Source organism: Piliocolobus tephrosceles, chromosome 5 (genome assembly GCF_002776525.5).
Source record: "Piliocolobus tephrosceles isolate RC106 chromosome 5, ASM277652v3, whole genome shotgun sequence".
Classification (NCBI taxonomy): Eukaryota; Metazoa; Chordata; class Mammalia; order Primates; family Cercopithecidae; genus Piliocolobus; species Piliocolobus tephrosceles.
This window is the reverse complement of record NC_045438.1, coordinates 154,590,512-154,606,077: the sequence shown is the minus strand read 5'-3', so window position 1 is coordinate 154,606,077 and position 15,566 is coordinate 154,590,512. Positions and strand designations below refer to the sequence as shown.

Below are 15,566 nucleotides of genomic sequence, written 5' to 3'. Positions count from 1 at the left end.
CACATGACTTCACATACCTCAGTCCTTTCTATGGCAGTGGGGACAGACAATGCTGCTAATCCTACTGGGACCATCAGCTTCCTAACCTCTGGATTCAGGAGAGCGTTATGTCTGGGTGGGCATGTAGCTCCAAAGAACAAATTACATGTTCCATTTGGGTGGGCTGAAGTCTGTGTGTGGCTAACGGGGGTACTGTTCTAAGAGCCCTGTGTTCAGCAGGGAATGAATGGGAGCTTTCTAGGTGGCAGATCACCAGTGAACTGCCCAGGGCTAGGGGCTGTCCCATGAAGTGAGCTAGGACTGTGTATGTTGACCAGGATAGAACTCCTTCTTGTTCTTTGGCTATCATTCTGAAGATGTTCATCCCATAGGAGGAAAAATGCCAGCCTTGTGGAACTGTGAGCAGGACATAGTCATGTTTTGCAGGGACATGGGCATGCATATCCTGAATGGGATCAGCATCAGGAATGAGGAAAATTAGGGCACATGGAAGGAAAGGAGAGAGAAGAGTTGATGTTTGTGTCTGTGTATCTTTTGTGTGTGTTAACACTGGATGCATAGAGATTGGTTCATGGTAGCAGTTTTGAAATACAGGCATACATACACTGTATTTTAAAAAATCCTACCTACATTTTTGGTTACCAGAGATTCTATAGATTGACTTCTTTTTGCCACCAAGTATACATCTTGCCACTGTTACTCATTACACATTCTTGTAGAATAGGAAGTCATTTAAAAATTAAAGTCTTAAAATGAAGATAATATGTATTAACAAGTCAGCTATTCATGATTTTTAAAATTATCCAGATTCAGCTACCCACCGCCTTTCTCTGTTAGTGCAGTATGATCCATAGCAAATTTAAATGTCTAGCAGTTACTCTCTGCCCTCAGAGCTGTTATGACAGCTTTCTGCTATTATTGCTTGGAGATGTGCTCAGAAAATCAAATACATTTTGATATTTTTCTAAGCCAAACATAATTTAAGGTGAATCAACTACCAAAAATACCACATATATTAAAGCTAATTAAAAATAATTTGGAGATTTTCTATTAACATTGCTTCCTTCCATTAGTACTGAAAATTGAGAACTGACTGTGCATATGAAATTAACCTTCAGCCATTTGTCCAAAGCCAGTAATAACCAGTAATAGTAATAGTAGTAGTAAGGACTGTAGATTGTATTACACTTTCCTTTTACTAAAGAGTTTGTGTGAAATAAAGTAGATGAGTAAGTGAATGTTGAGTATTTATTGATAGCCATGCACAAGTGATTTCTTCATGTCTAGAGACATAGCTATGCATGTTTTATCTGTGTTTACTTCTCTTTCTTGGGACTTAGACTTGACTTGTTTGTAGTGCTTATATTGGGTGTTACATGCCTCATTCTTCCTTTAGTGAATGTATATGCACAGCTGTGGTTTTCAAGACTGGCATTGAAACAAAAAAAATTGAAATGGAATAGTCAAACAATAAAGGCTTTTATATAACAGATTTCTTTACACTGAGAAGGTAAGAACAGTCTGCTCTACTTAAATATGCTCTTATCTCTATCAAAGCACTCTCTGAAAACACATTTTTAATATTTGTCCTTAATATTCCCTTTTATGTATTCCTGAGCAGTATTGACGGTATTTAAACACCTGGTATTTACACCAGCAATACTCTGAATTAGTCTTCTGTTTCTGATACATGTCCCATTCTGTTTTCAGAGGCCAGAATTTGTTACAAGTTTCAGAGTGAAAATCTCTTGTATCTAGACTAAAGTATGTTCTAGAGCACATAACTAGCTCTACACTGTCCTTTACACCCATTAGGATTCTTAACTATTTCTTCACTATCATGCTTGTTGACTGAAACAGCTAAGCATGGGAATAACACTTTCCTGTTCTGATGATAGAAGTATGTGAAAAGATGAAGGGGATTTAACCTTCTAAGTTTATTGCTTCTAATCCTTGAAGCTCAGAAAATTCCATAAAGCACTTTTCAGAAACACCTTTTCAATGAACTGTTCATTATATTAGAATCTCTTTTCTTCTTTACAGACTCTTCATGTGGCCTTTATAAATATGCATTTGAGACAGAGTTATATGCAGAAGTTGAAAATGCCTGGAAGACTTCTGGTTTCTTTCACTACTTGTCCTGCCTTTTTGTGTTGCTGCCAGATTTGGATGATATGATATTCAGAGGGGCACCTTAATCAAAGCCATTCTTCAACAAGACCCACCTGGCAGAAGATTGCACACATAATTCAAGATGGCTAGTCAACCTCCCGAAGACACTGCGGAGTCTCAGGCCTCTGACGAGCTCGAGTGCAAAATCTGTTACAATCGATACAATCTGAAACAGAGGAAACCCAAAGTGCTGGAGTGTTGTCATAGGGTTTGTGCCAAATGCCTCTACAAAATCATAGACTTTGGGGACTCCCCACAAGGTGTCATTGTCTGTCCTTTCTGCAGGTTTGAGACGTGCCTGCCAGATGATGAAGTTAGTAGCCTGCCCGATGACAACAACATCCTTGTTAACTTGACTTGTGGAGGCAAAGGGAAGAAGTGCCTGCCAGAGAACCCCACTGAGCTGCTGCTCACCCCCAAGAGGCTGGCCTCTCTGGTCAGTCCTTCTCACACGTCCTCCAACTGCCTGGTCATAACCATCATGGAGGTGCAGAGAGAGAGCTCACCGTCCCTGAGCTCCACTCCTGTGGTAGAATTTTATAGGCCTGCGAGTTTCGACTCTGTCACCACTGTGTCACACAACTGGACTGTGTGGAACTGCACGTCCCTGCTGTTTCAGACATCTGTCCGGGTGTTAGTGTGGTTGCTAGGTTTGCTCTACTTCAGCTCCTTACCGTTAGGAATCTACTTATTGGTGTCTAAGAAAGTCACCCTTGGGGTTGTCTTTGTCAGCTTAGTCCCTTCGAGCCTTGTTATTCTTATGGTGTATGGTTTTTGCCAGTGTGTTTGTCATGAATTTCTAGACTGTATGGCACCTCCTTCTTGACTGATACGCAAAATAAGAAATTGGACACACATTGCCATGTTTGAGTGTGAAGTTAGATAATTTATAATTTATTTTCTTTTATGTTCTTTATGATTAGTGTCCATGACATTAACAAAGCCCTTGGCCATGTGTTGATTTGATTGGTTTTCCTGTAGGTCGGAAGTAAAAATGTTCATTTCTACTTAGGAGTTAGCACAATTGTATAAGCTCACCCTTCATGGAGCACTGACAGCAGTGAGTCTTCCCAGAGAAAGGGCGGGGTTTCACTCAGCACAGTCAGACAGACGGTAGTGGTGTGGTATGTTATGCTGTAGGGAGATTTAGGAATGAATGGATCCTTCCTTTCGTATTCATGGATACTCTGTGATGGCAGTTGGACACGAGGAAAGTTGCTCTGAGACACATCCATTTACAAAGTGTGTACTCCCTCCCCTCCCTGTAGTCCTGGTATTGGAACACCCTGGAATTGTCTTCAGGTGTTTTCTCTCTTAAGTCACTCTCTATAGTCAGCATTCCTATTGAGATACCTGTTCCCTCTGCACATTCTCCCTTGCCAAGAGGAAAACTCAGTTCCATTCCCTTGGGTGGTTTCAACTGAATACCTGTTTTGCCACATTACTACAGAGAATGAAAAGCACTGAGGAATTTGCATCACAGTCAACTTCATGGCAGAATGTGGCCATTTGTCCTTGAGACACGCTCTTTCCTCCATGTCTATTTTCCTCTCTCCTCAGTCTTCTCTGAGAAGAATGGAGGAGAACGAACTTCTCCATAGAGCGGTTATTATTCATGAAAACCTTCATTTGAGTGTTTCCTTATAACATCTTAGTTTTGGTTTTGTTAAACCACATTGCCCAATCAGCCTCACCCCTTGTCCTGAAAAGGTTCCGTTTAAATTAGTTGCTATAAATTCATAAAGACTTTTTTTTCCCCATTGTATTTTTGGTTCTATTAGGATTTACTTTACTGAATCTTACAACAATTAGAGGTGAACTGTGGCAATGAAAATCAGAAACAGTTAATGAGATGCTTCAGTTTACAGTTTGAAGTGCTAAGAACCTAAGTATTTTGCTGTACAGTACTGAGTTGTACCAAAATATGATGGTTTAGGTTTATGTGCAAGACTTTATGTTGTAGTCTAGACAAAGGGGTGGGCAAGAGACATGCAAAGCTGATGCCCTACTTGAAAAGACCCTTCAAGGAAGTAAATGGCAGGGACAGAGTGGAGCTTAACATGTTGCTATCCCTGTTGTCTTTGAGTTGGTTTTGGAATGGATTCAAGTTCTTACACAATTCATTTGGAATACAAGCATAACCTAGGTGATTTGAGTTAATGAACTTATTTTCATGATGTAGGGAAAGTTGAATGTATATATTTCTGAGAAGAAATTGTTTAGCAGATTACAAGTTGGCAGAATAGAATAGAATGTTCACAGAAACTAGGCAAAAATTTGAAAAAGCATTCTAGTCTCTAAAACCCATTACTAATGATTAACATTAAAATATTTGTAACTTAGAAAGGGGGCATTACTAAGATGACTTTAACTTGTTCGTGATGAAATCTTTGTGTGTGATGCAGGTACAGTGCACCCATTCCAACTGGAATAGCAGTTTGATTTTAATTGTAAAACTAAACTTTGGGAATATGTATGCCCAAAGTTAAGTGTAGGATGAGAAAAGTATACGTAGGATATAGTCCAATGAATTTAAGCCCCAAGATACAGCTAAATACATTTATGATTTCATGAAATCTAGTTTAGATAGCATCATTGTGATGCAATTTCCAGAAATCCATTTGTGTTTAGAGTAAATATCATGTTTAGAAGATGTTTTGTGGTTTGGATTTATATATAAGGTTTTTTTTAAAAAAATGTTCGTTTTTTCTGAAATGTAACATTGAGTAAATTGATGAGTTATATAATGAGATTTCTAGAAAGCTCTGGACATGGGTACTATGTGTTTTGCATATCTGTATAATGTCTACAGTGATAAATTTGTGTCTCCGTGTATTGTGGCAGTCTTTTTTTCTAGTTAATTTGGCTTTAAAGAGCAATCTTTGTATGACACTAGAAAATTCTTCATGCTGTTGAATGAAAAAAAGATAATGCTTTAATATTTTATTCACTGTGATAGTTTTGTTTGTCTGTTAAATTGTTATTATTTCCAAATTTAAAAGTTTAATTTCTCTGACTTATGGTTAAAATTCAGTTATGACTTTGCACCTCTGTTAGTTTTAGATAATGGCAAACATGAACTTTCAGAAACGTTGGTTCAGCTAATGCCTTTATCATGCCCATGAAGACTTCAGAACTTTCCAACAACGGGGACCTAACCCATCACACTTCTAAAAGGCCTTCATAGTTTGTTTTGTTTTGTTTTTCTTTGTTTTGTTTTTAGCAGGGGAGAAGAATTAGGGGAGATGAAATAAAAATACCATCTTTATAAATAAATTCTTCGGTTTTTGTTTGATTTCATTTCCAGGTTTTTGTCTAACTGCTCAACAAAATAGAATCCAATTTAGTTGGGAAATCACTTACCTTGTATGGTCTGGGAAAAATTTAAAAACTACATGGTATCTAAATTTGACCATTGTTAGGCAAAATAGAAATAATTTGGGAATATGCAACAGTTCTATGCTTATGATAATTAGTGAATTGGCACCATATGTTAATCAAGAATAATGGCTTCATTCACTTCTGAAATGTTTATGTAAATGAGCAAAGAATCAGCTTAAAGAAAGCAGTTACCTGTATTGGTCATAACTTACAGAGTGAATTCATGCATATCTCCCGAGAGACCTGAGAATGATGTGTGTTTTCCAGATTGTAAACAGATACTAGGCTTCGAAGACACCTTGAAGAAATTTCTTAATATGTCAACCAGGTAATCCCAAAGCCAAATGAATCCTGGTATTGATAGGCGAACTGATATAGCCATTGTAAGTATGAGCTCTGGAGTAGCTCATATTTATAGTTCATGGGATACAGATGAGATGCAAATGAGTTAACTTGAGAGTATAATGCAAGCAAACTACGATTTTATGTGTTTCTGCATTTTTTGAGACTTGCTCTTTTTGCCTACTCTTGGTAAAAAATACCTCCACTTGCTTTGATTCCTTGAAAATGCCACAGAAACACCACATATTATTCCAGAGCTTTATTCAAAACCTGTGAGAGTCTTGGTGAGGTCCGTAAAAGAGTTTAACCATTTGCTCTCTAAGTTAGAGTTTTGTGTGCTTTCTACATCTTTGCCCTTTTATTAAATTATTCTCTTTGCTTCAGTACCCTTCATGAATTTTTACTCCTTTGTGAGGAACTATAGGCTTAGTATTGGGTCTTTCCTTACACATTTACTTTTGTGTAAAAGAGATTTAAAAAATGTGAATAAATGTTGAAATTTGAGTAAATTCCGGGGGCGGAGCAAGATGGCCGAATAGGAACAGCTTCAGTCTCCATCTCCCAGCGCGAGCGACACAGAAGACCGGCGATTTCTGCATTTTCAACTGAGGTACTGGGGTCATCTCACTCGGGAGTGCCGGACAATCGGTGCTGGTCAGCTGCTGCAGCCCGACCAGCGAGAGCTGAAGCAGGGCGAGGCATCGCCTCACCTGGGAAGCGCGAGGGGGAAGGGAGTCCCTTTTCCTAGCCAGGGGAACTGAGACACACAACACCTGGAAAATCGGGTAACTCCCACCCCAATACTGCGCTGTAACACCGGCACACCGGAGATTGTATCCCACACCTGGACGGGAGGGTCCCACGCCCACGGAGCCTCTCTCCTTGCTAACACAGCAGTCTGCGGCAATCTAACCACAAGGCAGCAGCGAGGCTGGGGGAGGGGCGCCCGCCATCGCTGAGGCTTAAGTAGGTAACTAAAGCCCCTGGGAAGCTGGAACTGGGTGGAGCTCACAGCAGCTCAAGGAAACCTGCCTGTCTCTGTAGACTGCGCCTCTGGGGACAGGGCTCAGCTAAAGGAGTAGAAGCCTGTGAAACGCGAACGACTCTGTCTGACAGCTTTGAAGAGAGCAGTGGATCTCCCAACACGGAGGTTGAGATCTGAGAAGGGGCAGTCTGCCTGCTCAAGTGGGTCACTGACCCCTGAGCAGCCTAACTGGGAGACATCCCCCACTAGGGGCAGTCTGACACCCCACACCTCACAGGGTGGAGTACACCCCTGAGAGGAAGCTTCCAAAGCAAGAATCAGACAGGTGCACTCGCTGTTCAGCAATATTCTATCTTCTGCAACCTCTGCTGCTGATACCCAGGCAAACAGGGTCTGGAGTGGACCTCAAGCAATCTCCAACAGACCTATAGCTGAGGGTCCTGACAGTCAGAAGGAAACCTATCAAACAGGAAGGACACCTATATCAAAACCCCATCAGTACGTCACCATCATCAAAGACCAGTGACAGATAAAACCACAAAGATGGGGAAAAAGCAGGGCAGAAAAGCTGGAAATTCAAAAAATAAGAGCGCATCTCCTCCTGCAAAGGAGCACAGCCCATCGCCAGCAACGGATCAAAGCTGGTCAGAGAATGATTTTGATGAGATGAGAGAAGAAGGCTTCAGTCCATCAAACCTCTCAGAGCTAAAGGAGGAATTACGTACCCAGCGCAAAGAAACTAAAAATCTTGAAAAAAAAGTGGAAGAATTGACAGCTAGACTAATTAATGCAGAGAAGGTCATAAACGAAATGACAGAGATGAAAACCATGACACGAGAAATACGTGACAAATGCACAAGCTTCAGTAACCGACTCGATCAACTGGAAGAAAGAGTATCAGCGATGGAGGATCAAATGAATGAAATGAAGCGAGAAGAGAAACCAAAAGAAAAAAGAAGAAAAAGAAATGAACAAAGCCTGCAAGAAGTATGGGATTATGTCAAAAGACCAAATCTACGTCTGATTGGGGTGCCTGAAAGTGAGGGGGAAAATGGAACCAAATTGGAAAACACTCTACAGGATATCATCCAGGAGAACTTCCCCAACCTAGCAGGGCAGGCCAACATTCAAATTCAGGAAATACAGAGAACGCCACAAAGATACTCCTCCAGAAGAGCAACTCCAAGACACATAATTGCCAGATTCACCAAAGTTGAAATGAAGGAAAAAATCTTAAGGGCAGCCAGAGAGAAAGGTCGGGTTACCCACAAAGGGAAGCCCATCAGACTGACAGCAGATCTCTCGGCAGAAACTCTACAAGCCAGAAGAGAGTGGGGGCCAATATTCAACGTTCTTAAAGAAAAGAATTTTAAACCCAGAATTTCATATCCAGCCAAACTAAGTTTCATAAGTGAAGGAGAAATAAAATTCTTTACAGATAAGCAAATGCTTAGAGATTTTGTCACCACCAGGCCTGCCTTACAAGAGACCCTGAAGGAAGCCCTAAACATGGAAAGAAACAACTGGTACCAGCCACTGCAAAAACGTGCCAAAATGTAAAGACCATCGAGCCTAGGAAGAAACTGCATCAACTAATGAGCAAAATAACCAGTTAATATCATAATGGCAGGATCAAGATCACACATAACAATATTAACCTTAAATGTAAATGGACTAAATGCTCCAATTAAAAGACACAGACTGGCAAACTGGATAAAGAGTCAAGACCCATCAGTCTGCTGTCTTCAGGAGACCCATCTCACATGCAGAGACATACATAGGCTCAAAATAAAAGGATGGAGGAAGATCTACCAAGCAAATGGAGAACAAAAAAAAGCAGGGGTTGCAATCCTAGTCTCTGATAAAACAGACTTTAAACCATCAAAGATCAAAAGAGACAAAGAAGGCCATTACATAATGGTAAAGGGATCAATCCAACAGGAAGAGCTAACTATCCTAAATATATATGCACCTAATATAGGAGCACCCAGATTCATAAAGCAAGTCCTTAGAGACTTACAAAGAGACTTAGACTCCCATACAATAATAATGGGAGACTTCAACACTCCACTGTCAACATTAGACAGATCAACGAGACAGAAAGTTAACAAGGATATCCAGGAATTGAACTCATCTCTGCACCAAGCGGACCTAATAGACATCTATAGAACTCTCCACCCCAAGTCAACAGAATATACATTCTTCTCAGCACCACATCACACTTATTCCAAAATTGACCACATAATTGGAAGTAAAGCACTCCTCAGCAAATGTAAAAGAACAGAAATTATAACAAACTGTCTCTCTGACCACAGTGCAATCAAACTAGAACTCAGGACTAAGAAATTCAATCAAAACCGCTCAACTACATGGAAACTGAACAACCTGCTCCTGAATGACTACTGGGTACATAACGAAATGAAAGCAGAAATAAAGATGTTCTTTGAATCCAATGAGAACAAAGATACAACATACCAGAATCTCTGGGACACATTTAAAGCAGTATGTAGAGGGAAATTTATAGCACTAAGTGCCCACAAGAGAAAGCAGGAAAGATCTAAAATTGACACTCTAACATCACAATTAAAAGAACTAGAGAGGCAAGAGCAAACACATTCAAAAGCTAGCAGAAAGCAAGAAATAACTAAGATCAGAGCAGAACTGAAGGAGATAGAGACACAAAAAACCCTCCAAAAAATCAATGAATCCAGGAGTTGGTTTTTTGAAAAGATCAACAAAATTGACAGACCGCTAGCAAGATTAATAAAGAAGAAAAGAGAGAGGAATCAAATAGACGCAATAAAAAATGATAAAGGGGATATCACCACCGACCCCACAGAAATACAAACTACCATCAGAGAATACTATAAACACCTCTATGCAAATCAACTAGAAAATCTAGAAGAAATGGATAATTTCCTGGACACGTACACTCTTCCAAGACTAAACCAGGAAGAAGTTGAATCCCTGAATAGACCAATAGCAGCCTCTGAAATTGAGGCAACAATTAATAGCCTGCCCACCAAAAAAAGCCCAGGACCAGATGGATTCACAGCTGAATTCTACCAGAGGTACAAGGAGGAGCTGGTACCATTCCTTCTGAAACTATTCCAATCAATAGAAAAAGAGGGAATCCTCCCTAACTCATTTTATGAGGCCAGCATCATCCTGATACCAAAGCCTGGCAGAGACACAACAAAAAAAGAGAATTTTAGACCAATCTCCCTGATGAACATCGATGCAAAAATCCTCAATAAAATCCTGGCAAACCGGATTCAGCAGCACATCAAAAAGCTTATCCACCATGATCAAGTGGGCTTCATCCCTGGGATGCAAGGCTGGTTCAACATTCGCAAATCAATCAACGTAATCCAGCATATCAACAGAACCAAAGACAAGAACCACATGATTATCTCAATAGATGCAGAAAAGGCTTTTGACAAAATTCAACAGCCCTTCATGCTAAAAACGCTCAACAAATTCGGTATTGATGGAACGTACCTCAAAATAATAAGAGCTATTTATGACAAACCCACAGCTAATATCATACTGAATGGGCAAAAACTGGAAAAGTTCCCTTTGAAAACTGGCACAAGACAGGGATGCCCTCTCTCACCACTCCTATTCAACATAGTGTTGGAAGTTCTGGCTAGGTCAATCAGGCAAGAGAAAGAAATCAAGGGTATTCAGTTAGGAAAAGAGGAAGTCAAATTGTCCCTGTTTGCAGATGACATGATTGTGTATTTAGAAAACCCCATCGTCTCAGCCCAAAATCTTCTTAAGCTGATAAGCAACTTCAGCAAAGTCTCAGGATACAAAATTAATGTGCAAAAATCACAAGCATTCTTATACACCAGTAATAGACAAGCAGAGAGCCAAATCAGGAATGAACTTCCATTCACAATTGCTTCAAAGAGAATAAAATACCTAGGAATCCAACTTACAAGGGATGTAAAGGACCTCTTCAAGGAGAACTACAAACCACTGCTTAGTGAAATCAAAGAGGACACGAACAAATGGAAGAACATACCATGCTCATGGATAGGCAGAATCAATATTGTGAAAATGGCCATACTGCCCAAGGTAATTTATAGATTCAATGCCATCCCCATCAAGCTACCAATGAGTTTCTTCACCGAATTGGAAAAAACTGCTTTAAAGTTCATATGGAACCAAAAAAGAGCCCGTATTGCCAAGACAATCCTAAGTCAAAAGGACAAAGCCGGAGGCGTCACGCTACCTGACTTCAAACTATACTACAAGGCTACAGTAACCAAAACACCATGGTACTGGTACCAAAACAGAGATATAGACCAATGGAACAGAACGGAGCCTTCAGAAATAATGCCACACATCTACAACCATCTGATATTTGACAAACCTGAGAAAAACAAGAAATGGGGAAAGGATTCCCTATTTAATAAATGGTGCTGGGAAAATTGGCTAGCCATAAGTAGAAAGCTGAAACTGGATCCTTTCCTTACTCCTTATACGAAGATTAATTCAAGATGGATTAGAGACTTAAATGTTAGACCTAATACCATAAAAACCCTAGAAGAAAATCTAGGTAGTACCATTCAGGACATAGGCATGGGCAAGGACTTCATGTCTAAAACACCAAAAGCAACGGCAGCAAAAGCCAAAATTGACAAATGGGATCTCATTAAACTAAAGAGCTTCTGCACAGCAAAAGAAACTACCATCAGAGTGAACAGGCAACCTACAGAATGGGAGAAAATTTTTGCAATCTACTCATCTGACAAAGGGCTCATTTCCAGAATCTACAAAGAACTCAAGCAAATATACAAGAAAAAAACAAACAACCCCATCCAAAAGTGGGGAAAGGATATGAACAGACATTTCTCAAAAGAAGACATTCATACAGCCAACAGACACATGAAAAAATGCTCATCATCACTGGCCATCAGAGAAATGCAAATCAAAACCACAATGAGATACCATCTCACACCAGTTAGAATGGCAATCATTAAAAAATCAGGAAACAATAGGTGTTGGAGAGGATGTGGAGAAATAGGAACACTTTTACACTGTTGGTGGGATTGTAAACTAGTTCAACCACTATGGAAAACAGTATGGCGATTCCTCAAGGATCTAGAACTAGATGTACCATATGACCCAGCCATCCCACTACTGGGTACCCAAAGGATTATAAATTATGCTACTACAAAGACACATGCACACGTATGTTTATTGCGGCACTATTCACAATAGCAAAGACTTGGAATCAACCCAAATGTCCATCAGTGACAGACTGGATTAAGAAAATGTGGCACATATACACCATGGAATACTATGCAGCCATAAAAAAGGATGAGTTTGCGTCCTTTGTAGAGACATGGATGCAGCTGGAAACCATCATTCTTAGCAAATTATCACAAGAAGAGAAAACCAAACACCGCATGTTCTCACTCATAGGTGGGAACTGAACAATGAGCTCACTTGGACTCGGGAAGGGGAACATCACACACTGGGGCCTATCATGGGGAGGGGGGAGGGGGGAGGGATTGCATTGGGGAGTTATACCTGATATAAATGATGAATTGATGGGTGCTGACGAGTTGATGGGTGCAGCACACCAACATGGCACATGTATACATATGTAACCTGCACGTTATGCACATGTACCCTAGAACTTAAAGTATAATAAAAAAAAAAAAAAAAAAAAAGAAATTTGAGTAAATTCCAAATGAGTCCCGGAGGTAAAACAGATTCAGCCCAGTTCCTGATATCATTTCATACTGTGGTAGACTCCAAATCTGCATATACTCAGTGTACATTTATGGTTCTGACGTGAAGGTGCTTTAAGCTTATGAATAAAAGAATCAAAAATTAAATTACATCCTGAATACTGTGTATGCTAAGTATGGATCTGTGCTAATGTATTTTTAAAAGTGGTTAAACTTTGATTTAATTAAAGCATCAATTAACCGAAAAGTCACAAGCATTTTAATTAAGAGTTTATTAGATTTGTAACATATTAACACTTTAAATTGAGAGAGTTGGAATTTCATAGGAGAAAAGAATATGCTCTGATTGTAGGTGATTTTAGATCTTGTTTTTCCCATTAAGTATAAGGAAAGTTTCTTTGTACATTCACATTCACATTATATTTACATTCTTATTACCTCAGATAAGAGATCGGGCCTGAAGACAGCTTTGGGAGTCTTTAGCAGTTCTTTCTTCTTTTTTATAGTCTGTATTTTAAAAAATCTTAAATTGAAATATAATTGTATATATGTATTACATAGTGGTGTTTTTGATACATAATAATGAATAGTGATCAGATCAGGGCAATTAGCATAACCATCGTATACATTTTTCATTTCTTTGTTGGGAACGTTCACTATCCTGCTTCTAGCTATTTAAATCTATATAATCTATTATTAACTAGGATCATCCTACAGTGTTATAGAACACTAGAACTTACTCCTCCCATTGAGCTGTAATTCTGTATCCTTTAACAAATTTCTCCCCATCTCTCCCTTCTCTCTACCCTGCCTAGCCTCTAGTATTCTGTTCTACTTTTTACTTCTATGAGATCAGCTTGTTTTTTAGCTTCTATATATGAGTGAGAACACACGGTATTTAACTTTCTGTTCCTGGTTTATTTCACTTAACATAAGGTCCTCCAGTTCCATCCATGTTGCCACAAATGATAGGATTTCATTATGTTTTATGTCTGAATAGTATTCCATTGTGTACTATACCACATTTTCTTTATCCGTTCATCTGTTCTTAGATACCTAGGCTGATTCCATATCTTGGCTATTGTGAACAGTGCTGCAGTAAACATGGGGTGCAGATGTCTCTCCCATACACTGATTTCTTTCCTTTGGATAAATGCTCTGGATTGCTGGATCACAGTTCTTACTAGTTTTTTGAGGACCCTATTCTCCATAGCGACTGTACTATTCTCCCTAGTGACTGTACTAGTTTATATTTCCACCAACAGTGTATTTCAGTAGCAGTGGAAGGTGAGGGGGTAGAGAAATGTTGAGGCCCAGAGAGGACTGAGAGGCTGAGCTCTCCAGGCTATAACTGAATGCTTAGTAGGGCAGCGGGCACAGCCCCTGTCATGGTGCAGCCAGAGGGGGAGAATGGACACCAGAGGCAGTGGTCATGGGGGCAAGGATAGGGAGTGGAGTTAGGATGATTAGGTGAACACAACAAGCAGATTCAGGTTGGTGAAAAAAAGGTTCTTCAGGCTTATTTCATGAAGATTTTCAAAGATACAGAAAAGTTGAGAAAATAGAATGATTATCACCTGTACACGTACCACTTAAAGTCAACAGTTAATCTTTTGCAATATTGTTTTCTGTCGCCCTTAAAAATAAAGAACTACCCTCTAATTTGACTAAAACATTATATTATCTCAGACAATTAAAATACTTTTCTAATATCATTTAATATGCATTTTTCTCAAAATTTTCTATTCTCAAATATGTTTTGTAACTGAAAAAGAAAAAAACCAACAAAAATTAAAAAAAAAATACTAGGATCTGGTCAAGTCTTGCACGTTGCCTTTGGTTGTTTTATATCTTTATTCTCTCATTCTGGAATAGTCACCACACCTTGTTTTCTCCATGACCTTGACTTCTTGAAGAAAGTCAGCCAGTTACCTTGTGCAATGTCCCACATTCTGTGTTTGGTGGTGGTTAATTTCTGTTACCTGTATTTTCTGTAAGCCGAAAATCTAGAAGCTTGATTGGACTCAGATTTTGGGCAACAAGTTGTCTTAGTCACCTTTGTATCGCATCACATTTGGGGGCATAAAATAAAAGGTTGCCCTCCCGTTGAAAATACTCAGTTTGATCCCTCAGTTAAGGTGGTCTCTCTACTGCCCCTGTGCAACTGTAAAAAAAAATCCATGAGATGACACTTTGGATCCATGCCAGTATTCTCTTCCCTAACAATTTTCACCTGATGGATTTAACAGCCAATTATGATCCTTGCGTGAATCAACTGCAGGTACTTCGTTTTCCAAAGCTTTGGAGTGTTATTCTGGTGAGAACTAACTCTCCCCTCACTGGAGGTTTTTAAGTAAGGGTGATCCAGTTACTGACCGTCAGCTGTGTAGTGGAGGAAATAGGACCATAGAAACCAACCCCTGTCTAAAACTTCAGTAAATCTTAAGGTTTGAATGCATCGTTATAGTTAATAAACTGGAATGAAAATCACTTTTATCTTCCAATGTACTTTCTATGATCTCAGAGGAGAAAGAAGCCCAAATCATCTGTGAAGTAACTTTTTTTTAACCTTTAAATAATTCACTGAACTCTAGCCTTGAACTGTCTATTCTCAACCACTCTCTTGTTGACATTTCATAAGCAGCTCTCAGGTCATCTGCTGAATCATTACTTCCTTGAAGACTATGTACTCCTTATTCTCAATCTTTGTCAAATTTAAATTCTTTGCTTTAGACAGCTCTCTTTCCTTGTTACTCTAGTAATTAGTTCACTCCTTATTCTGTTTTTCAGAGTGATCCTGTTTGCACAGAATAACCTCTTGCCTATTGTCTGACCATTTCATCTCTTCTTAAAATCCCTGGCAGGCAGTGGGTTCCTCCACAGCATCCACTGTGTGCTATACTATCCTGGAACTTTTCTATATATGTACTCCCTCTTTTTAGATCTTTTTCATTCTTTTTTTTTTTTTTTTTTTTTTT

General features: G+C 39.3%; 1 protein-coding gene across 2 annotated transcripts in view; it reads left to right on the top strand.

Annotated features, from left to right (window-relative positions):
- Positions 1-15,566, top strand: part of RNF182 (ring finger protein 182) — a 127,257-nt gene that overhangs the window by 48,060 nt on the left and 63,631 nt on the right. Inside the window, exon 3 of one of the 2 annotated variants that reach the window (XM_023191015.2) lies at positions 2,044-5,166. The exons of the other annotated variant lie outside the window; for it this stretch is intronic. Within the exon in view, the coding sequence (XP_023046783.2) occupies positions 2,255-2,998 (744 nt within the window). The 5' untranslated portion in view covers positions 2,044-2,254 and the 3' untranslated portion in view covers positions 2,999-5,166. Of the gene's footprint in view, positions 1-2,043; positions 5,167-15,566 lie in introns of those variants that run through there. 2 annotated transcript variants of the gene reach the window in all.